The 22,253-nt window shown below is 53.6% G+C and overlaps 1 protein-coding gene across 1 annotated transcript in view; it reads left to right on the top strand.

The window, feature by feature from the left end:
• EHD3 (EH domain containing 3) overlaps positions 1-16,733 on the top strand; it is a 29,010-nt gene extending 12,277 nt beyond the window's left edge. The window contains exons 3-6 of the mRNA XM_004418171.3: positions 2,547-2,644; positions 10,663-11,075; positions 11,769-11,933; positions 14,518-16,733. Of these exons, the coding sequence (XP_004418228.1) occupies positions 2,547-2,644; positions 10,663-11,075; positions 11,769-11,933; positions 14,518-15,045 (1,204 nt within the window). The 3' untranslated portion in view covers positions 15,046-16,733. The remainder of the gene's footprint in view (positions 1-2,546; positions 2,645-10,662; positions 11,076-11,768; positions 11,934-14,517) is intronic.
• The last annotated feature ends 5,520 nt before the right edge of the window (positions 16,734-22,253 follow it).

The following is a 22,253-nucleotide window of genomic DNA, read 5'->3' as shown; positions in this document are numbered from 1 at the left end:
GCTTCTCTTTCCCTCTAGATCTGACTCCTTCCTTCCCCTGGACCGTGCTGCAGGGCCATCCTCTCAGGGACCCGCTCCATTAATTATTCCTTCCCTTTCTGACAACTCCACCCTCCCTTGTCTCCTCCCCTCCGCATGGCAATATCTCCTCTTGAAAACCCTACAGTGCATCCTACTGACTTTCACCCTCTCTGCTTTCCTTTCATAGCCAGGTTTCTTGGCTTCGCCTCCACCCTTCTTCCTGTCCCCCAGGCTGTGGAACCTGGCTTCACCCTGTCACAGCTGCCTGTGAAGGTCATCATGACCTCACAGTGATCCTGAGAGGTGGGCACTTTCCATCCTTACCTTACCCCACCTCTCTGTGGTATTTGTCTCTCTCAGCCACTGTCCCCTCTTAGCTCTTTGGCCCTCCTCCTACCCCTCGCTGGCCAGGCCCTCTGCAGTCTCCTCTGATCCCCTTTTTCTCTGGCTCCTGTGACCTGGTCACCCTCAGTCAGGCCCATCCTCAGCCCCCTCCCTACCCTCGTCACTCCATGCGCTCCCCCTGGGTGATGCCTCCATCACAGCCCTGGCTCCAAACACCAGCCCCATGCACATGACTACCTGGTCACCAAGTGACAGAAACCCAGCTCAAGCTAGCTTCAGCAAAATGTGAAATTTATTTTAGAATACTGGGTTGTGCCATAGAACCTAAGGACCAGAGTGTGGCTGGGCCTCAGGCATAATGGAAGCCATGGGCTTTGATAGGACAGGGGCTGTGTCATTGACTCTTCTACCCCCGTTGTCTAGCATGGTGCCAGGCACATGGGAGGCGTTCCACAAAGATTTATTGAACTGAACTGGACATGCTGACAACAGTCGTATCTGATTGCGTCACTCTTTTGCTTAAACTGTTCCAATGGGTTTCTACTGCCCTCAGTATAAAATCCAAATTTCTTAATGTGGCTTTCAAGGCCCTCGTGTTCTGGCCCCCACCTCCCTGTGCAGCCACATCTCTGGCCACTCCACCCTTCCTGTTCTCCCCTCAAAGATGTGCTCTTCCCTGGAATGGTGCATTCTCGTTCTCTCTCTCCCGTTTCTGTGCTGGAGTTGCACCTGCTTGTATTAGTTTCCTAGGGCTGCTGTAATAAGTTACCACTGGGTGCCTTGAAACAACAGAAATATATTGTCTCTTAGTTCTGGAGGCCAGAAGTCTGAAATCAAGGTGTTGGCAAGGCCATCCTCCCTCTGACTCCTCTAGAGTCTTCTTTGCTTTGCTTCTTTGCTTCTTCCAGCTTCTGGTTGCCCCAGGTGTTCTTTGGCTTATGACAGCATAATTACAATCTCTGCCTCTTGTCTTCAAATGGCCGTCTTCCCTCTGTGCGTTTCTGTGTCTTCACACGGCATTCTCCTGTCTTATGAAGACACCAGTCATACTGGTGTAGGGCACTCTACTCTAGTGTGACCTCTTAACTAGTTACATCTACAATGACCCTATTTCCAAATAAAGTCACAATCTGAGCTACTGGGGGTTGGGACTTCAACATATCTCTTTGGGGGACGTAATTCAACCTGTAACACTCTTCTACTGTTACCCCTTATCTCTGTCTGGAATGCAGTCTTCTCTCCGTTACACACACGCACGCACGCACACACACACGCACGCTGGCTTCCTGCCCACACCCCTGTCTACCCAGCAAATGCTGGTCATCTTTCAAAGTCTTAGTTCAAGTTCTGCCTCCTCCGTGAAGCCCTCCCTGACGGCCTCTCCTTGCATCCCTTGCCTCCTCCCCTAGTCTGCATCTCTGTATCCAGCTCACTGGGTAGCAGCGGCCCCTTTCCCTGTCTGCTCCCTGAGACTGTGGGACCATATAATATACCCAGGATAGTAAGACGCCTGTTGGCTTCCACCAGAAATGGCATATAAGAGAGAAGGCTTAAAGTAAGAAGGATCTAAGTTAGGTTTGCCAATTTGTGTTTTGAGACTTCGGGTTGTGGCACTAGAAATATTTCCTTGAATAAGGCTTGACTGCTATCCTAATGTTGATGTTTGGTATAGCCTTTTAGAAGCCCAAATAAATAGTCCTGAGTGTTGTGACCCATTCTTCAAGGCCAGCTCCAGTGCCTCCTCCTCCAGGAAGCCGTCCCTAGAAGCCTCCTCTCCACCTGGGATCTCCTGAGCCCTTCACCTGCCCTCCCTCGGGGTGCTGGTCCCGTTGCACCTCCTGTTGTGGTTGCTCCTGTGCCTGCCTCTGCTCCCCCACCAGACTGTGCTCCTTGGGGGCAGGGATCCACGTCTGCACATCCTGGCATCCCCGACAGCAGAGGTTCACAAACGTAGGACCACGGCTGCCTCAGTCTCACCCAGGGAGCTTCGTCTAAGTACAGATCCCAGGCCCACCACTGGGGCCGAGTCTGGTCTGAGGCCTGGGAGCCTGCAGCGGAAGGCAGCCAGGCTGCCGAACCCCTGCCTCAGGGCAGGGAAGGTGGCGTGTGGCTGAAACAAGGGTGTGCGAGAGGCAGCAAGAGGACAGTGGCTCAGCCTGGGTTTCCTCTCACCCCTGCAGGTTCGTGTGTGCCCAGCTGCCCAACCCCGTGCTGGAGAGCATCAGCGTCATCGACACGCCGGGGATCCTCTCTGGGGAGAAGCAGAGGATCAGCCGAGGTAAGCGAGGCACCTGGTAGGACTCGCTCTGGCTCCATGCTACGTTCTTTCTCATATGTTCTCTCTCTTTCATACCAAGAGAGAGGCTCCCAGGGCCTTGCAATCCCTTGATGAGCTGGCCCTGCCTTGTGTGCTGTGTGAGGTCGTCCTAGGCAGGGGCCAGTGGTTTGGGTCCACTGTAGCTCAGGTGACTGCTGGTCTCAGTCTTCTCATCTGTAAAGTGGAGCCATCGATATCTGCCTTACTTCCCTGATCGGGTTTATGCATTCTCCGAGAGGCTCCTACTGTGGGCCAGAGCCTGGTTGCTTCTGAAGTTCCTGCTGTCCCTGCCCCGGGAGCTTGCAGTTCTGCAGGGGAGGCAGATGCACACAGAGAACTTCAGCTCCACGGGGGAAGGACGAGCACATGCTCTGAGGCCTAGCAGCGGAGCTGGGTCAGCAAAAGCACTTTGAAAACTTTCATTCCGCGCAGATCTGGGGTAACTGCTCATTAAGGGAGGTCACCGGCACGGTAGTGAGGAGACGGACTCTGCGCCAGACTGCTGGGGTTCCAAGCCTGCTTCTGCCACCTCCTTGCAGAGTGACCTTGGGCAGTGTCCTTACTTCAGTTGGTTCATCGGTAAAGTAGGGGGAAATAATTCTGTCTACCTTGTAGAGTTGTTTGAGGATTGAAAGAACTAATACAGGTAAGAAGCCTTCTGCATGGACATAGCACGTGCCCAGCACGCATGAGGTGTTAGAGATCGTCACCACTACCGTCAGCATCGGCTCTAAAATGCTAGACTGATGCTGTAAAAAGCTAAAGAGCAGCTGCTCCTGGCTTCCACACCTGGACTCTCCTGCCACATCATGCTGTGTGCCCCAGTGGTCCCCCCACCCCTTCTGTGCTGTGTGCTGTATCTCTGGCAAGGAAAGCCAGTGAAGCCACAGCCACCCCAGTACTGGAGCCGGGAGCTGGGCTGGAGCCAAATCAGTGCTTGGAAGTCAGCCTCCAGGAAGGAAAGGGTCTGGACTGGCAAGAGTTGTCTGGGCAGCAGCGGGAACTCTGGCCCGAACCGACTTTAGGTGACTGTCTACTTCCCTCCCGCGTGTGCCTTGACTCCCTGCACAAACTCTGTCGTGCAGGATGTCTGCACTGTCACAGGTGGGTGCCCAGAAACCCCCTCCACCAGGGGCATGGCCTGCATGGGCTGGCACTCACTCACCCCCAGGCCGCCATGAGAAGAGCAGAGGCCTTGCGGGCAGCGGGCCACGTTTGGACAGTGGCTGTACTGATGAGGCCCAGCCGCTGCCGGCACCGACCCAGGTGCAGGCCACTGGTGCCAGGCCTGGGCCGCCGTCCAGCGCCCCTGGGAGCCGCCTCGGCTTCCTCTTGGAAAGAGCGGCTCTCTTGTCGGCATTGGGTGGCAGAGCCAGGCTCGGCTCTTTGGGGTCCACCGTGACTGTGTGAGTGGGTACAGCAGCCCCTGCTGGGGGTGGGGAGGGAAGACAGCGGGGAGGCTCCCCGGGCCAGCAGCCTGCTCAAGGGCCACATGACCCCCGTCTGTCCTGAAGGGAAGACAGACCCTGCTCTTCCAGGGACCTCGTTCTGGAGCAGGTGGGAGGGAGCGGTGGGCCCAAGGCTCCAGCAGGAAAGCCCTGCCCCTCCTTCCCTCCCTCACTCCTGGTTCACTGAGGAGGTGAGACTTGGGAAGAAGAGGGGTCAGGAGGGGCCCCAGAAACTGTTAACACTTCCTGTAATTGGCGGCCCATCCATGAAAGTAGGGTATCTGTAGAAGGTCCCAGTGAAGGGGATCTGGGGGACCTGGGCCCCGAGCTCCCTGACTCGGGCTGTATGGTGGTGCAGGGGGCGAGGGGGAGCTGGTCTGAAGCTGTAGAACCCTCGGCCCTGGGAAGAGAGGGGCGTCTCACCCCCCGCTCCTTCCGGCCTATGTGCCCTTTGTCGGCACCTGGTGCCCTGTGGGGGGCAGCTTGGGTGGCGCTCTGTCTGGCTTCTATTGGTTTCCCTAAACACTCCCTCACTCCCCACCAGGCCCCACCCTGACCCCCCAGCTCGGGGTTCATCTGAGCTCATCCTGAGTTTAGGCCTAAAGGGGATTTACAGTTTCTCACGGGCACCTGTGTCTCCTCAAGGAAGGCTCAGGAGAGCCAAAACCTGTCCATCGGAACCACCTCGGGGGTGGGGTGGCTTATGTACCTGCAAACCAGTGCAGCCTGACAGGTGGGCCCGGGGAGGACTCCAGCCTCTGGGGTTCCCAAGGGCACTGGACGGGGAATTCAGAGAACCTGTGTGGGTCTCAACAGGTCAATTTCTCCTGAGCCTTAATGTCCCCACGTGTAACAAGGGTAATGATACCCATTGCATGACCTTGTGAAGTCCCTGAGATGGTAATGGAAACACAGACATCAGCTCTGGGTCTGGATCACAGTGAGCTCCCTTCTTTCCCCTTTATCTGCCCATTATACAACCCAGCATAATCTATGTGAATGGCCTCCCTTGCAGTTGTGCAGTGCACAGCCTGTGCAACTGTATCTGGCAGCCCTGCTTCAGGGACACCTGCCTTCTTCAGCTTCTGTCCTATTGCATTCTTTTCCTATTCCTCTACCTTTCCTCCCGCCTTCATCTTTGGATCGCAGTGGCTGCCCTACGCAAATTGAGTGCTTGGTTTTATTGCCTGCCCTTCCTATTCCCTCCCATCCCACACTGACTAAGCACCAGGTTCCACCCTACCTCTGGGAGAAGTGATGGCCCCATGAGTGGCCAGTTTGTTCTCTGCTCTCTTGAGTCCAGACTACAAATGCAGATGCTGGCAAAAGCAGCCTGTGATAAAAACAAGAGCTGGGCTGCCAGCACTGCATTGCCAGCCTGGGGCAGTGCTGACCTCAGCACCCCAAGGAGGCCAGGAAAATGGGGGGGGCATTAGATATCCTCAGATATGAAGGGGACCCCAAATGGGGAGAGTTTCCAGTATGCAGAGTCCCTCTTCATCCTTTCTCACAACCAGCCATAGGACTTGGTGGTTCCAGTTTATACCTACACACATATACACCCACACATCCACATCTCCCTCCACACCCCCCCGCACACAAGTGTGTGGACAGAAACAAGCACGCTTTATATGGCTTCTAGCCTGGGCCCCTCTGCACAGATTTTGTGCTTCTTCCCTTCCTGTGGCCCAGGGCAGGACAGAGCCCCTTGGATAGTCCCACAGACTGTGCCTTGTACGCGCACACCCAGCCGGAGGCGGGTGGAGCCTGAAATCCAGCCCACCCTCTGTTCACTGAGCCTCATGCCAGGCGCAGGGCTGTGTCTCACCAGAAGAGAGAGTCACCTTATCAAATCTGCACAGAGCCACCTCTGGGCCGGCGGCCCCAGTGTGCACATCTGGACAGTGAGCTGCTCCCGAGGGCTCCCCAGGCCTCAGGCTTCACGGGAAGGAGCACTCAGGCCCAAGCCAGAGCCGGGCAAAGTGTGGTCCTTGCTCAGCTGCGGCCCAACTGCCCGGGCCTGGGGATGGGTGTCTTTGGGGGAGAGGGGAAGCAGGAGACGTACGGGAACCTGAGCCTGGGAGGTCCCAGGCCGGCACTTGACTCTGGGTGAAGAGGCACTGGGGGGCTGCAGAGGGGCAGGGAGGCTGTTCCTGGAAGTGACAGGATGTGGCCAGCCCAGGGCTCATTACTGGGAAGGAGTGAGGATGCAGCAGAAGTGGGAGGCTCCGGAAGCCTGAGTGTCCTCGTACTCGGGAACTGCGTTTCCTGGCTGCTTCTCAGCTAGAAATCCCCGCAGGCCCCTCCCTAGGAAAGCAACCCCTTGGGGTTGGTGCTCACACCGCTCCCAGCGGACTTCCTCCTGCACAGGTGAGCTCAGCAGGGCCAGAGCAGGTAAAAACTGTGCCCAGGTCACAAAACTGCATGGGGACTCGATCTCCTGATTCCCCATCCAGTGGCTCTTCAGCACATGAACATCGCCTGCCCAGGAAGAAGGCAGGGAGTAGGAATGAGGACAAGTCTCCCCAGGGCCGACCGTGGAGGGTCTGGGCTGCCCCTCACAGCCTCACATCCCTGGCCCATCTGTGGTATCCTCACTCTGGGCCCCAGACTGCGTGCTGTACTCAGGTGCCCGTGTGGGCATCACGTGCCGGGGCAGAGCAGCAGAGTCCTGACTCCTTCGGAAGGGCTTGCTGACAGCCTGTGCTCATCTGGAGGCCTGTGACGAGGCTGTTGGGCCACTTTTCGGGGTTACTTCTAGGAGTGTGGCATTTGTCCCCGTTGTCGTCTGAACTCTTCCCACATTTTGGAAATTGATGCCTTTTTACTCTTCAGCTAAAATGTCTTTAAATCTTGAAAAGATTTTTTGAGGTGGGATGGAACCTCTTATATAGCCCCCCCAGGTGTGCCTGGTTCAGGGGCTCAGTCCTCCGAGCAAGAAGGCTTTGTGGACAGGAGTGAAGGATCTGAATGCGTTTGACACCACCTGCCTGTGTGAGCGTGGGCGAGCCCCTTAACCTTTCTGTCCCCTCTCCCTTCCCTGAAAGATGTGTGTCCTGTCTGCCTCCTGGCATATGCAGAGTTATGAGGATCAGATGAGATCGTGTGGCTGAAGATACAAAGAAATGTGCTGCCTGTCAGTGCCCTTGCATTGCACGTCATTCAGAGGAGGAAGCTGGCGGGTGATTAAGTTTTCTTGCTTGTTGTGTTTGTCTCATCGATTTCCTCCTGCCCGGCATTACTGAGAAATGCTTTCTTCCCAGTCCTCTGGAGCCTGGGGGGCACTGAGGAGAGCCTCAGATCCCTGCAGGCTGCCCAGTCTCTGGACCTGATGCCTGCAGACCAGACGCCCTGGAGCCAGCCGACTTGCTGTACTTAATTCTGGTAATTCTAGGAAGGCCAGCTTCACTGTTAAGACTCTTGGGGCTCGAGTCTCCCCCTGCCCACTAGTCCATATTTCATGAGCCCTTGGCTGCTGCAGGTGCTCCAGAGCTCCTGTTGGGGGTCTCAGAGTCGTTCCCAGGACCAGTGAGGGAAAGGGGGCCTGTCACCCCAGACGTTAGGGCAGAGCCTCCGGACTGAGTCCCAGCCTTCCCTCCGCTGTCAGACCCTGTTGCCATGGCTCTACCATTGACCTCTCATCAGTCAGTAGTTATTATCCCCATTTTACAGCTGAGAAAATTGAGGGCTTGTCCAAGAAAATAAATGAGAGAGCTAATCCCATGCCCTTTTCCTTAATGGGTCCAGTTCATGCCTTTCAGATTCTCCCATTCCTGGATAGGCATAAGGCAGTCCAGGAAACAATTAAATACTCATCCTGGAGGCTGCTAGGCTCTGAATAGCCAGGGGCCCGAGGCTGAGCTTCAGAGGAAGCTCATGGCATCATTGCTTGATTCTCAGGGTCCTCACAGCCCACCTGGGGAGAAAGCGCCCGGCATTATTGACCTTGTGGTTTGATAGCAGCTTGCCAGATCATGCAGAGTTTGCAAAAGTAGGAGGATGAATAGGAGGCGTCTGTGCTTATAAAATCCTAGAAAGGGTTCCCCGAAGCCATCTGCCTGTCCTCAAGCAGGAGCAGACTTCACATAGGCTCCCCGAGGCATTGAGACAGCGGCCCCCAGCCTTCTTTCTCCCTGTCCTGCGGGGGCTTCCTTGTGTCTCGTCTCCATCCATCCTGCTGTACTCCCCACCCTCACCCCTCATGCCTCCGATCTTAGAAGCAGGGAATTGTGAACCCAGAAAGGAAGCCCAGAGATCTTCCAGTCCAGCCTGCTGTCTTGACAGGCAAAGAGATCAAGGACCAGAGGAGGTGGCTGCTTGCCCTAGGGCACACAGCAAGTTAATGGCTGAGCAGAAAGTAGAGGTGGGCTTGTCCAGGCCAGTGCTCCTCGGGTGACACCTTCAGAGCACATCATCTCATGGAAACTGGCTCTTAGAAGGAGCTCTTTGTAAAGGGAGCAGAGCGATAGGAACAGCCAGGGTCACATGCAGTTTCACCTGTGTTCTCTTCTTTGATTGAATCCTTACAGTGACCCTGTGGCAGGTTCTGGTGGGTTCCCCTTCAGAGACCAGACAACTGAGGCCCGGAGATGACTTGGTCGCTGTCCCCTGATGTAAAAGGCAGAACAGGGCTCATGCGTCATTTCTGTTCACAAATACTGATAGAGCCCCTATTGTGTGCTGGGCACAGTGCTGGGTGCGGGCGAAGTGGACAAGGATGAGCGCGGCCCCGCCCTGCCCGGCTCGCAGTGCAGTGGGGGGACCACTCATCCTGAGAACTTCCGTGGGTGAGCAGAGGGACAAGCATCTGTCCGAGCGCTATGAGAACACCGAGGGGCATCTGACCCAGGTAGGGACAGGAACGGGCAGAGGGCTGTCCTGTTCTGGCAGCACCAAGTTGGTGCTGTCACTCTCCCACTCCACCCCAAACTGGGGGCTGGTCAGGTGGCAGGGACTTGCCCCTATCCCCCTCCAGGCCATGGCAGCTGAGCCTCTTTCTGCTTGGCTGGTGCCATCAGGGATTGGAGAGGCTGGAGGGGTGGGAGCCACTTCTCTCTGCAGCTTCTCAGGCCCCTTTGCTTTCCCCAGCCTGTGGAGGGGTGGCTGGAGTGTTGGACTCGGGATTGGAAAACCTGAGTTCTGGTCCTGGCTCTGACCCCACCACTGCACAGCCCTGGGCACATCTCTCGCCCTCTCTGAGCCTGCATTTCCCTGTCAGTAAAATGTCCATAACCAGCTGGTTATGAGCAGCTGATGCGAGCCAGGGTGCCTCTGTGAGCACTGAGGGCTGAAATGTGCTGTACAGGTGGGAGGGAGCAGCCGCACACTCTTCCCAGCAGCCCTCCCCACGGCCTGCACACCACAGCTAAAATCCTTGTCAGGCCAGATTTGGGACTAGGTCTCCGCAGAATGCCAGAGGCCTCTGAGCCCCGCTTCCCTTCCAGCTTCTACGGAGGCAGGCTTACTGGTTCCAGGCAGCAGAGCAGCACAGCTGTGACCTGTTTTCTGGGGTGGGATTGTGGCAGGGGGCTTGGATGGCCTGATTTTCTGAGCCCTCTGGCCTCCTTCCTGCCCACAGCTCTGAGGGACTGCCTTTGAGAGGTGAGAGCCACCCTGCACCCGGCTGTGCTGAAGGGAAGGTTAAACATAGCCAGGAGCCATCTCTGGGAAGGGGGGAGGAGAGGGGAGCAGGAGAGCCGGGGCAGGCCGCAGGCCCACCTGGAGCAGGAATGCTCGGGGCCTCCTTGCTCTGTGGGGCTGCTGGCTGGGCCAGTGTGCTGGGGAGGGCAGGGCAGGGAGGCAGGGAGGTGGCTGCCCTCATGGCATGTTCAGGGAGCCCAGGGCCTGGGTGGCTGGGTCCAGTCCAGTCCTGGCCCCACCCTTTGTGGGCTGTTTGACTCTCACCTCATCTGTGAACCTCAGTTTCCTCCTCTGGAAAGTGGGAATGACACTCCTCACCCTGTCTACCTCAGAGGGTGTTGTGAAGGTGAAATGAGGTCGTGACACAAGTCTTGCCAGCCGAAGCAAGCATCGAACCTGGGGTTAGAGAGCTAGGCACGTGCCCCACTGGCTGCCTCCTATGAGCAGGGTGGTCTGGGCTGAGTCACTGGGTGACCATCTCTAGGTGGCGCTGACAATGCTCCCACCTTGTTACTGGGGAGAGCTGGGCCCCCGAAGCACTTTCCTGGGCCTGTCCCTTAGTGGGGAGGGCCCCTTTCCTTGAATGTAAAGACTAAATGGGAATAATGATGTTACTGAGCAGATACTTTGTGCTGGGCTCCAAGTGTATTTAGTCCTTATAATTCTATTAATTAAGTACTATTAGTAGGCCCATTTATAGATGAAAAAGCACTGACTCGGAGACACTGAGTAACTTACTCAAGGCCAAATAGTGAAAATGTGGAGGAGCCGGGATTTGAACCCAGATCTGACTCCCAAGACCATGCTTTTCCTACTGCACCTGCTGCCTCTCCCCAAAGCCCTCCCCTACACCCCAAAGGCCCCTCCCCCTGACTGTCCCTCTGCCGGCAGGGTACGACTTTGCGGCCGTCCTCGAGTGGTTCGCCGAGCGGGTCGACCGCATCATCCTGCTCTTCGACGCCCACAAGCTGGACATCTCTGATGAGTTCTCGGAGGTCATCAAGGCCCTCAAGAACCACGAGGACAAGATGCGGGTGGTGCTGAACAAGGCCGACCAGATCGAGACGCAGCAGCTGATGCGCGTCTACGGGGCCCTCATGTGGTCCCTGGGGAAGATTGTGAACACCCCGGAGGTGATTCGGGTCTACATCGGCTCCTTCTGGTCCCAGCCCCTTCTCATCCCTGACAACCGGAAGCTCTTTGAGGCTGAGGAGCAGGACCTGTTCAGAGACATCCAGAGTCTGCCCCGAAACGCTGCCCTGCGCAAGCTCAATGATCTCATCAAGAGAGCTAGGCTGGCCAAGGTGCGGCCGCCCCTGGGGAGATGGGCAGCACGGGCAGGGCTGAGGGTTTAGAGTGGGATGGTCAGCTACAAGAACTGAGGGCCGCTGCCTGCAACCCTGAGCTATTGCCTGCCCGTGAGAGAATGTCCTATAGCCAATGCATCACGAGCGTCAGCCATGCCAACTCTGGCAGCTGCGGGGCAGGGTGGTGTGGTGGTTATGATCATAGGCCCTGGTGTCAGATGGCCAGATTGGAGCCCGACTCCACTGTTTACTACTGTGTGATGCCAACCGCAGCAAGGCCTTAGTCTCTGTGCCTGTTTCCACATCTGTAAAATGAAAGGCTTCTCGGAGGATGACGTAGAATAAAGAATGTGAAGGCCCTCATCACATCACCTGGCATCCTCAGACGTGCTCAGTGAATGTTAGCTGTTGTTACTGTCTTCCTCATCATCAACATCATCACCAGCATTACCATCCCTGTTACTGCCTTGACCTTAACCTCCCCCTAATCTCACCTTTCCACGTGATCTAGAAAAATAGCTCAGGGCTGCAAGCAACATGGGAGCAAGAGGGTGGAGGTAGAAAGTATTTCACAAGTAGGAGCAGGAGGAGAGGAGGGATTTATGGGAGGAGATGGGGTGAGAGTCACTCTAGAGGGAAGGAATGAATCAAGGCTCTTGATCCAAAGGTCTCTCCTCACCCGTCTCTCAGGTTCATGCCTACATCATCAGCTCTCTGAAGAAGGAGATGCCCTCAGTGTTCGGAAAGGATACCAAGAAGAAGGAGCTGGTGAACAACCTGGCCGAGATTTATGGCCAGATCGAGCGGGAGCACCAGATCTCACCTGGGGACTTTCCCAACCTGAAGAGGATGAAGGTAACCAGGGTCTGGGGCTCCAGGACAAGGGACAATGTCACTTGAGCTGGCTGAGCAGCCTGAGTATGGAGAGGCCACCCTTGGATGCCCCGGATGGAAACTCAACCCAGAATCAGAAGCCGGGGAGATGGCCCTATGTCTGTCTTCCCTGCTGGGCTGTCACTGGCCCAGCAGGTGTCATATCCGGGCCTGGGCAGAAACACAGAGCCCCAGTGCCTCCAGTGGGGCAGGGGTGTTACATGGTGGTTGGGGTCTGATGCCTCCAGTTTATGACCTTTCCCAGTCACAGCCACCACAGGCTTGGAATCCCCACCATGTGATGTGAAATGGGACAAGTCACCTGACAAAGGTGCTCCAGGTCCTCAAGTGCTTTTACAAGGGGGCTCCTGGCCCCCTCTCTTGGGCCGGGAACGATCACACGTGGTTTCTCATGGTCTTCCCCAAACCAGTCCTCTGAGGGAGGCATGGTCATCCTCCTGTTCCAGATGAGCAAACTGAGGTTTACAAAGGTAACTAACCTCTATAATTAATTGCCTGCAGTGTTCTGAGTGTAGTGTTCACATAAGCTGCTAGTAGAAAAGCTAGGAACTGTCATCATGGTTCCAGCAAGAAACCACAACAGCATACTAACTGGATCCTCTCTGAGCCTCTGTCTCTTCATCTGTAAACCGACGCTCCAGAAGCACCGCCTCATGGATGTTGTGAGCATCAGTGAGATGATATTGGCAAGGCACTTAGCACAGAGTCTGCCACAGACTATGCCCTTCAAATGCAATAGCAGGTTAGGTAAGATGTCACCACTGCAGGAAACTGGGTGATGAACACAAGGGACCTACCTCTCTGTACAATTTTTACAACTTCTCATGATTTTATAGTTATTTTAAAATAAAAAGTGTTAAGAATTAGGGAATTAGAGAAAAATAGCAGCAGATGTAGGGGTAATATTGTTTTTGGTCTTGTTGCTGCTGTTGATCTTCAGCTTGGGAACCAGTTTCTCACTTTAAGACAGGTTTCAGAACATTACGATAGTCCCAAATAGGCATTTTCAGTTTCCCATCTGATAAAATAAATAGAAAAAAATAGACATTCAAAGTATGCATTTGTTCATGTATCTGGTTAGAGCCCATCACTAATTGCAGAATTACTTTAACATAATTTGGGTCCCTCAATCAGCTGTGGCTTGGAAGCCTTCAACTTTTAGTTTCTCTTTCTGTTAAGAATTTAATGATCTGTAAGCAAACATTTGGGAAGATGACATTTGAAAGGGACCGTTTTTTAATGTGAGGAATCTTTTCGCAACATAAATGGTTTTTACTTTCTCATTTGTCAGTCCGATGTTAGGTATGCTGAATCAGTAATGTAAGTGGCTGTCCTATGGGTGAATATATGGGGTGATGGGAACATCCAATGTGCCCCGTGGAAGATTTTGGGACCCCTCCTTGGGAGCCCACCAAACACACCTAGATGTGGACAGGCTGGGAGAGATGCGAGGGACCCTGGGAGGTTATGCCCTGAGGTTCTGCCCTCCACATCCCCTCCCAGCCCCCACCTGCCTCCCTAGTTCAGCTCTAGCCTGGAATGAAGGTGAGAAATGCCGAAGCTAACACTGGCTCTTGAAATGTAGCTGTGGGTGTTTTCTGAGTTTTTCTGCAGTGAACTCTATATGCTTGTCCCTGAGACTGTCCCCTGTGCACTGGCCTCTGCCCAGCGTCCTGAGACTGCTGTGGCCAGAGCCAAGGCAGGAGCAGAAAGCTCTCACCTTGTCACTATAGAGCCCAAGGAGAAGCTGAGTGTTCTAGACTCAGGACCTTTCAAAATCGCAAAGACATGCAAAGTGGAGCATATTTCTTTTACCGCGTGGTGTGAGTGTCGTGGGAAGGCAAGGAGGGGAGCTTTTACAAAACCTGCATGCCTGCCATGTCTGCTGTGTCAGAACCCTTGGGGGAGAAGCCAATGTTTGAAAACTCTCTCCAGGTAGTTCCGATGAGCATCCTCATTAAGAACCACTGGTTGGGGGATGACTCTTGGCTTCTATTATGACTTATTTTTAGTTGCCTCTGCCTCAGTTTTTCCTTCCCTAAATGGAGATGATAGAACGTGATTTCCCTCCCTCAGAAGGGCACTGAGGGAGCGAATGAGGTAATGTCGTGAAGGCACTCAGTGTTTTCAAGTGTAACCCTTAGTAGAGGAGAGACCCGCGTGCCTCAGTCTCAGAGGGGTGGAGATTCAAGAACCACAGCTCAATAGCTGAAAGTAACTGACAGAGAAATCTAATTATTTGCCTTCTAGAACAACATTAAAGAGAATCCAAGTAATGGATCAAACCAATATTTGTCAAATTTCCATTTCTTCCCCAGTCCCTGCAACTGTTCCACTCTCTCCTGAAAAATTTCACCTAGCGCCAATGTGCCTTTTTCCTCCTCCTCTCTCGTATCTTTTACTATTTTGTGATGTGGATCAGCTTAGCCTTCAGGTCAAAGGGCTGTGAACATTCCAGCATTAGTTGAAGGCAGCCTCCACAACAAGGGAAGGATCTTCTTCCATTGTCTTCTAGCCTTGCCTTCTTTTCTCTCCCTCTTCCCAGGACCAGCTGCAGGCCCAGGACTTTACCAAATTCCAGCCGCTGAAAAGCAAGCTGCTGGAGGTAGTGGACGACATGCTGGCCCACGATATTGCCCAGCTCATGGTGCTGGTGCGCCAGGAGGAGACGCAGCGGCCCGTCCAGATGGTGAAGGGCGGAGCATTCGAGGGCAGCCTGCATGGCCCCTTCGGGCACGGCTATGGAGAGGGGGCTGGGGAGGGCATCGATGATGTTGAGTGGGTGGTGGCCAGGGACAAGCCCATGTATGATGAAATCTTCTACACCCTGTCACCGGTGGACGGCAAGATCACAGGCGCCAATGCCAAGAAGGAGATGGTGCGCTCCAAGCTGCCCAACAGCGTGCTGGGCAAGATCTGGAAGCTGGCTGACATCGACAAGGATGGCATGCTGGATGACGAGGAGTTCGCACTGGCCAACCACCTCATCAAGATCAAGCTGGAGGGGCATGAGCTGCCCAATGAGCTGCCCGCCCACCTCCTGCCCCCGTCCAAGAGGAAAGTCACTGAGTGACCAGGGGTTGGGGGAGGTTCAGAGCAGGCAGGTGTTAGAGGAGCTAGAGGAGGCGATGGGACACACACATACACACACACGCACACGCACACACACACACTTGCAGATCTTGAGAACTGCACTGCAGATGAGAGAGAACAGTGATCCCCAGGTTTCCAGGCTGATCTTTGTTTGGACACGTCTCCAGGTTCTCGGCATGGGTAGAAGCACAGAAGCATTCCCAGGGTCCCAGGTTTCAAGCCTAGGTCTCCATCCCTCTTTCCCTCCACTACTTCCCTCCACTACCCAGAGACCTGCCTTCTCCAGTGAAAGCAGTTCACTCGCCCACGGATGGCCCACCCACCTCCAGATTCCCTGGACCTGGAGCAGATGGAAAAGGCTTTTCACTTAATAGGCAATTCACTTTGTTTTCTGTGCTTGCTCCCCCTCTTTGGCTTCCTAATATGAAATCTGCTCCAGAGCCAGGAGATGAGAGGGAAGGGGGGCTGCTGCAGGGAGGGGAGGGGGGAAACATCCTTGGGTAACCAGGTCCCAGCCTTGAGGAGCATTGCCCTGAGCTATTTTTTCCCAGACTTAGCCTCTGCTGCCTTGGCAAACCTGGCTTTGAACCCTGCTGGCACTTCATTTGAAAGAATCCCAGTGAGGGGAGAGAAGAGAAAAAATTGACAGGAAAGAAAGCAAAGAAACTGTCCTGTAATCCTCTACTCCAAGCCAGGCAAGGTGGCTTTATTCCACAGATTGTGTGAGGTTCGTGTTCTTTCCACCTGGCCTCTGATGTCTGGCGGCTCGTACTCAACTTACATCTATCCAGCCCCTCCTGCGTGCCAGGGGCCGTGTTAGGCACTTTATGTACATTATCCACGTGGCCCTCACCACTCCCTAGGGAAGTATGCCTTAGTCCTCCCATTTTGCAGATAAGGAGCCTGAGTCTCAGAGTTCAAGTGACCTTCCCAGCATCACAGAGGTCACATGTGATGGAGAGAGGATTCAGAGCCAGGGGCTCAGACTCTTCCTCTGCTGTGCTGATGTGTGCAGGATCCCTGCACTGCTAGCCAATGATGAATCACGGAGAAAAAACCAAGCACGGAGGCCCCTCACAGCCTCCCAGAGCAGGCTGGTGAGGGAGAAGGGCCAGCCAGCATTTGGTGGGCCATCAGTCTGGCCATGTGTCACACCACAGAAGCAAACTGTGCCTTCTGGCTATGTTCCCCACGTTCCTAAAATTGCAGAAGTCCAACAGCGCCAGTGGGAGAGTGGGCCAGCCTGCCGGATGCTGTTCGGATGCCTGTCCCTGCTCCGCCTCCCACCCAATAGCCTGAATCATCCCAACTCAAATGCAGACTCTTATCAAGTGGGACCTCGTGCTGATTCTCAGAAGGCCAACTTGAGAGGTCTGAGGTCTTGTTCCCGGCAGGACCCCCAGCGACTCTGTGGTGTCTTTGGCAAATCCCCACCATTCCCAGTGCCCCACTCCCTCCTTTGTGGTCTCACCCTTGCTTCACGGCCACTGAATCAGTCACTTTGTATGCTATGCTCCTAACTGTGATGGAAAACAAAAACAAGTATAACTTATTTTATTTCTATGTTCAGACTATATAGAGAATATTCTACGTATCTATGATGTGCTTACTACTGCAGTGCATTTGTCATTAGTATTCATGTTAATACAGCACATTTATCCTTTGGTACCCGCTTGGCTACAGAGCATCATTTTGGGGAGGCCAAAGAAGAGGGGCTGGGTTCTTACTTAGGGTTTCTGGTGGCATCTTGGGCAGAGGATTGGGCTGCCCATAGCCAGCATCCACAAACAGCATCCCATTGGCCTGGTGCCTGTCCAGGCCCAGTGACTATCCAGGCCGACCTGGTGGAACCACCACTCCCTGGAACTCTGGAGTGGAGATGGTCCCCAAACCTCTGGGCTTCCTTCTGCATCCACATGTTTCTTTTTCATATGTAATAAAACCTCCTCTAAATGGAGTGTCAAGACCAGCAAAGAGACCATTTCTTAGCTCTATGCCTTTCTTTGAGGTAAAGGAAAAATTGGAAGGAGACAGCAGAGGGAGGTAAAGTTTCTGTCTTTTTATTTTAGAAGAAAGAGGGGTGTCTGCCTGTCCCCTCACCCCACTGCCACTTCACGTACCACTTTCCTGCCCTACCTCTCCCTGCCTGTCTTCCCTCCCTGCTTCAGGACTCCACCCGGGAGAGATCTATGAGGCACGGAATTCCATGTTGGCACTTCTCCCATCTCCTGAGAAAGAGGAAATAGTGCTTGAGGCTCCTCACCATGGGTGAGGGGACAGTTGAGGGACACTTTCTCTGGGGCTGTCCCTCTGGCTCTTGCTGCCTTGACCTACTGACCGTTCACAGGCTCCGGGGGCCTGGGGAGATCTCATGCCTCATCCAGGAAAACATGTAATATGGAAAGCAGAGACACATCGTGGCAGTCTCACGGGCAAGAATCCCTAGAGACCCCACTGTCCTGTTGCTCCTTTCTCCACACCACTCAGCCTGGGCCACAGAAATGGTCAAACAAGAAGAACAACACCCTTCTCCACTGCCGCAGCAAAGCTTGCCCCTGGTGCCTACGAGCTAAACCATGACCAAAGTCTAGTCGTGTCCATGTGCAGGGGACCCTGCTAGCTGTAGCAGGGCCTGGCCTCAATTTGCAGAGTGCTGAGAGGTTGCCCTGAGTCACCCCCACTCCCATTTGTCTCCTGTGTTCCAAGAGCCTACCTTTATGAGTTAGCTGCTCAGAATCAGCAGAGCTGTCTGGAGAGAATAGGATTATTCTCCCTATGAGATGTTAACTGGCCTCTATATGTAGTCAATCCTCTATTCTTCCATTTGTCCATCCATCCATCCATCCACTCGTCTATCCATCCATTCTTTCACTCAGAAGACACTGAGAACCTCTTGCAGAAAAAGCCCTATGATGAAGACAGCAATTCATCCACTGAGACGTTCAAAAATACTTATTAAACGCCATCTGTGCAGGAGGGACAATTCTAGGTGGATCAAATCAAGTTTCTGCTCTCAAAGAGCTCACAGCTTTGTAGGGAAGTGAGGCATTTACACAAACTGATAATACAACGAGGGACCGTGACAGGTCCTGGGGCGGGAGAGTGCAGGCTCATGAGTGCAAAGTGGGGGCTCATGAGAATCAGAAATGGCTTCCACTTGGGGAGAAGGTGGTCGGAGAAAGCCCAGGGTGAGGGTGGGCACTTGAACTGAGCCTGAGAAACCTCTGGGGTCTGCCTCTTGCGCCTCTCATCTGTCTCCCTCATCCAAGGAAGACAGGCAGGGTTTTTATACAAAAGTAAACACACAGCATTCCCAGCGCACAGAATCATGACAGACTGAGAACCACTGATGTATTTGAGGAAAAGCATGATTAGAATTTTGCCTCTGGGGACTGTGCTGGTTTTTCACAAGCCATTTTTAAGTAAAAATTTTATCAGTATCACGGAAGCTGAAATTTTCAGTGCCTGGAAGAAAAGGAAAATGGTAATGGGGGAGATATAAGTTGTCCCAGCTGCAGCGATGAGGGGAATGGGAGGATATAGGGGGCGTGTGCTCCCCTGAACCTCCCACTGGAGAGAATTAGTGCTGTTTACCACATTTTGGTTCTCCAGTCCTTCTGGCACAGGGAGGATTGGACTTTCCACCCCCTTGAAGTTAGGCGAGCTGTGTGCCTTGCTTTGGCTAGCGAAGTATGTGTGTAAGCAACATGTCCTTCTTTGTGAGTGTACGATGTTCTGCTTCTCCTGCCTCCCAGGAATGCATGTGGGGGCAAGTGTGAAGATGGAGACTTGGTCAGCCCACGTTTCTGGGACACTCTGCAATCCCTTCCCAGTCTGCACTGGACGAGTGGCATGAACCAGACATAAACCCTAGTCGTTTTAATTTTAAGCCACTGATAGTTGTGGGCTATTTATTACCCAGCATAACCTAGACTATCATGACCAAATACCTGGTAAGTTCTTCCAGTAGTTTAGTCCATTGCGCAAGTGTAAAGGAGGAAGTCTCCTGGGAGACAGAGTCTGCCTTCTGAAGAACCAAGGCCACCTGAGGCTGAAGGCATGGGTGATTTGACAAAGTCCTTTAGCATCTGAGCCATATTCTGCAATATCACTTTTGTCTTTTTTTATCACGTTAAAATAAACATAACATAAAACTCACATCTTAGCCATTTTTAGGTGTACGGTTCAGTGGTATTAAATACATTCGCACTGTTGTGAACATCACTTTTTTGTGTGTGTGTGAGGAAGATGGGCCCTGAGCTAACATCTGCCAATCCTCCTATTTTTGCTGAGGAAGACAGGCCGTGGGCTAACATCCATGCCCATCTTCCTCCACTTTATATGAGATGCCACCACAGCACGGCTTGACAAGCGGTGCGTCAGTGTGCGCCCGGGATCCAAACTGGCGAACCCCGGGCCGCTCCAGCGGAGCACGCGCACTTAACCGCTTGCGCCACCAGACCAGCCCCGAACATCACTTTTTAAGTTGGAGAACTTTGGACTAATGGAGTCAAACACTGATAGGACTTGTCTTCTTTCTGCAATAATACAGACACTGGGGGTTGACTGGGCATTTGTCTGCCTAGACCCTAAACAGAGGGTGTACCAGTCAGAAAGAGAAAAACTGCAATACCCAGGCACCCTTGCAGCCAGGCTCAGGATGTGATTTCAGGTCCTGCCAACCTGATATACTCATGGGAGAGTTTGCTGAAGCCGACCATGCCAGAGGCGGACCCAGCAGCTATAACAACAGCTTCCTGGCTTCACAGCCTCCTATCTGTGCTCAAGGAGGCAGAGGTCTTGTTTGTGAGGCCAGTTGAAGCAGTGGCCTGCACTAGTGACAGCACTGTAAGTGACCATATGTCACCTGGCGTTTGCCTGCCTAACCATGGTGCCTGAGCACTGCTGAGATGTGCAGAGGGTCCCCCGGCTGCAGCAGGGGAGGCTTCATGGAGGGATATGTGTGTGTGTGTGTTGGGAGGATACGCTGAAGTGGTTCCTGCTGGATAAATGAGGAAGGAGGAAAGGGTTGGCAGAGGTTTTCAGAGAGAATGGTGGCTGGGGACTTTTCAAAGGAATAATCCCTTTCTAAGGATCCAGAGGGTGTGCATGTGTGCACTTAGAACACTTGAGGCTGTGAAATAAGGAAATATTAAAAATAGCAGTTCCATCTCCTCCCTTAGAATTTCATGAGGGGTGGTTCCCCCAACCTCACCCCAGGGAATGTCACTGAAGCATAATGGGGGCAACCATGGCCTGAGGGCAGGTCAGCATGCAACACCATTCCCACACACTGTTAACACAGAAGTGCGGGGCTGGGGAATCGGGCCCCCCGAATTCCAGCACCGGGATAAACCACGTGCCTCTCTGTGCCTCCATTTATTTTCCCCTAAATTGGGATCATTTCAATCTTTTGGAGATACCGTGAGGACACAGAGAGACAATAGATGGGAAAGTTCACCAATAACACAAACACCATGCACATGGGGTTCTGTTGGCCTATGCTGGAAGAGGGATGGTCCAGGGAAGGGGTGGTCATCCTATCGAAGGGAAGGAAGGAAAGCAACCAAGCCCCAAAGGGCACAGAGGGAAAAGAGAACGGAAGAGGAGATGTGGAGGCTCTGGGAGGAGCAATGCTTACAGAGCTTGAATACCTGAAAGGTGCCTGGGGGCCCGGAGAGTACCTATGGGTCCCTGCAGGCCCTGGCCTACTGTGGCCCCTCTCACCTGGGTAAATGCACAGCCCTGCATCCCTGCCTGGGCTCCCAGCCACCGTGATCTGCTGCTGACAGGGGCTATGAACACTCAAGGTGCACTCATTGGGCAGGGCTTGGGGGGTGGCATGACAGCGTGGCTCCAATGCAGGCCGCCTAAGAATGTCATAGGTAATAGCAGATCCTCCAGTGTATTGAATGTACAACCCAAATGCCAAATGTTTATCTTCATTCACAAAGTTTCAGAATCATGCTATTGTGTGAAGTGACGTCTCCTTTTCTGCCAGCAGTGTATTTTCATAGCATTTCTTCATCCTTTTTAAGACAAGAAGCTAAGGCAGTAGCAAATGCTAGATCAACGTAAAGAAGAGATGACCCTCACTGCATCCCAACCCCATCATGGGATGGGACTGGGATTTGATTCAGCTTTGAGGGAATCTCCGATTCACTGGCATAATGATGACACTGGTGAAATCTGACCTCAGTCCAGGTTTCCTCTCTCACAGGCCGCTTCCCCTCCTATCCCTCTTTCTCCTGCTCTCCTTCCCACCCCCTTCCAGGATGCCAGGGGATCGCCGCCTCTCCCCGACTGGGTGTTCTGTCCTCTCCAGGCCAGTGGTGCGTGTGCACACACATGCATACACACACCCCATTCCCATCATCCATGTCTGTCCCTTCTCACAGAGCTGGGTCTTGCTATGGCATCATTGGCTGATCTGAGGAACCAAGAGTCTGCGTGTGTGACCATGGGGTCAGATACTGCTGCGATGACTTTAGTCGCAGGTATGAGTCTAGCAGGAGCTCACGGGGAGAGGTTCCTGGCAATCTGGCCGAGAAGGGGAGAGATTCAGGGTCAGGCAGGCGTTGGGACATGCCACCATGCAGGCACCTGCCCATATGCAGGCTTCCCCTCTGGATCTTATTTGCTTCCTAAATGCCTCCACAGCTTTCTTGGCAGTACAAGGCAATTCCCCTCATTCCAGAAAATCCTACTCCTCAGGAACACGTCATGGAATGAAAAGATGTAAGTCACTGCAGGGAAGTCGGCTGGTGCTTCTTGCCCCGAGCAGAGCAACCGTCCAGGCCCCAGAGCAGATGCAGCTTGTCCTCTTGATACCCTGGCCTGTCCAGCAGCCACAGGAAGTGAGGCCTGAGATAGCGGTAGCCCTGAACTCTTCAGTGACATTTCCTGGAACTCCTTGAGATGAAGAGAAAACAAGCAAACTGACTCTGAGCTGCAGCGCTTGGCCAGATGTCACTCCTCAGCCCCAGGGATTTACTTAATGTCTAGTTTGGAATCCAGGTCTAGTGGTCTGTGTAAAAGAAGCCGCTCTGTCTGCACCAAGGATTTCAGTCAGGCTACCTTGACTGGATAATGAAAAAAATCCTTAAGCCGGGATTTTCCAAGACTCAATTCAAATACTGTCCCCAAGCAAATGCGACACCTCCACCTCACCATCATCCCCTCAGTCTG

Source organism: Ceratotherium simum, chromosome 11 (assembly GCF_057802395.1).
Source record: "Ceratotherium simum simum isolate JZ-2026a chromosome 11, ASM5780239v1, whole genome shotgun sequence".
NCBI lineage: Eukaryota > Metazoa > Chordata > Mammalia > Perissodactyla > Rhinocerotidae > Ceratotherium > Ceratotherium simum.
This window is presented reverse-complemented; position numbering and strand designations above follow the sequence as displayed.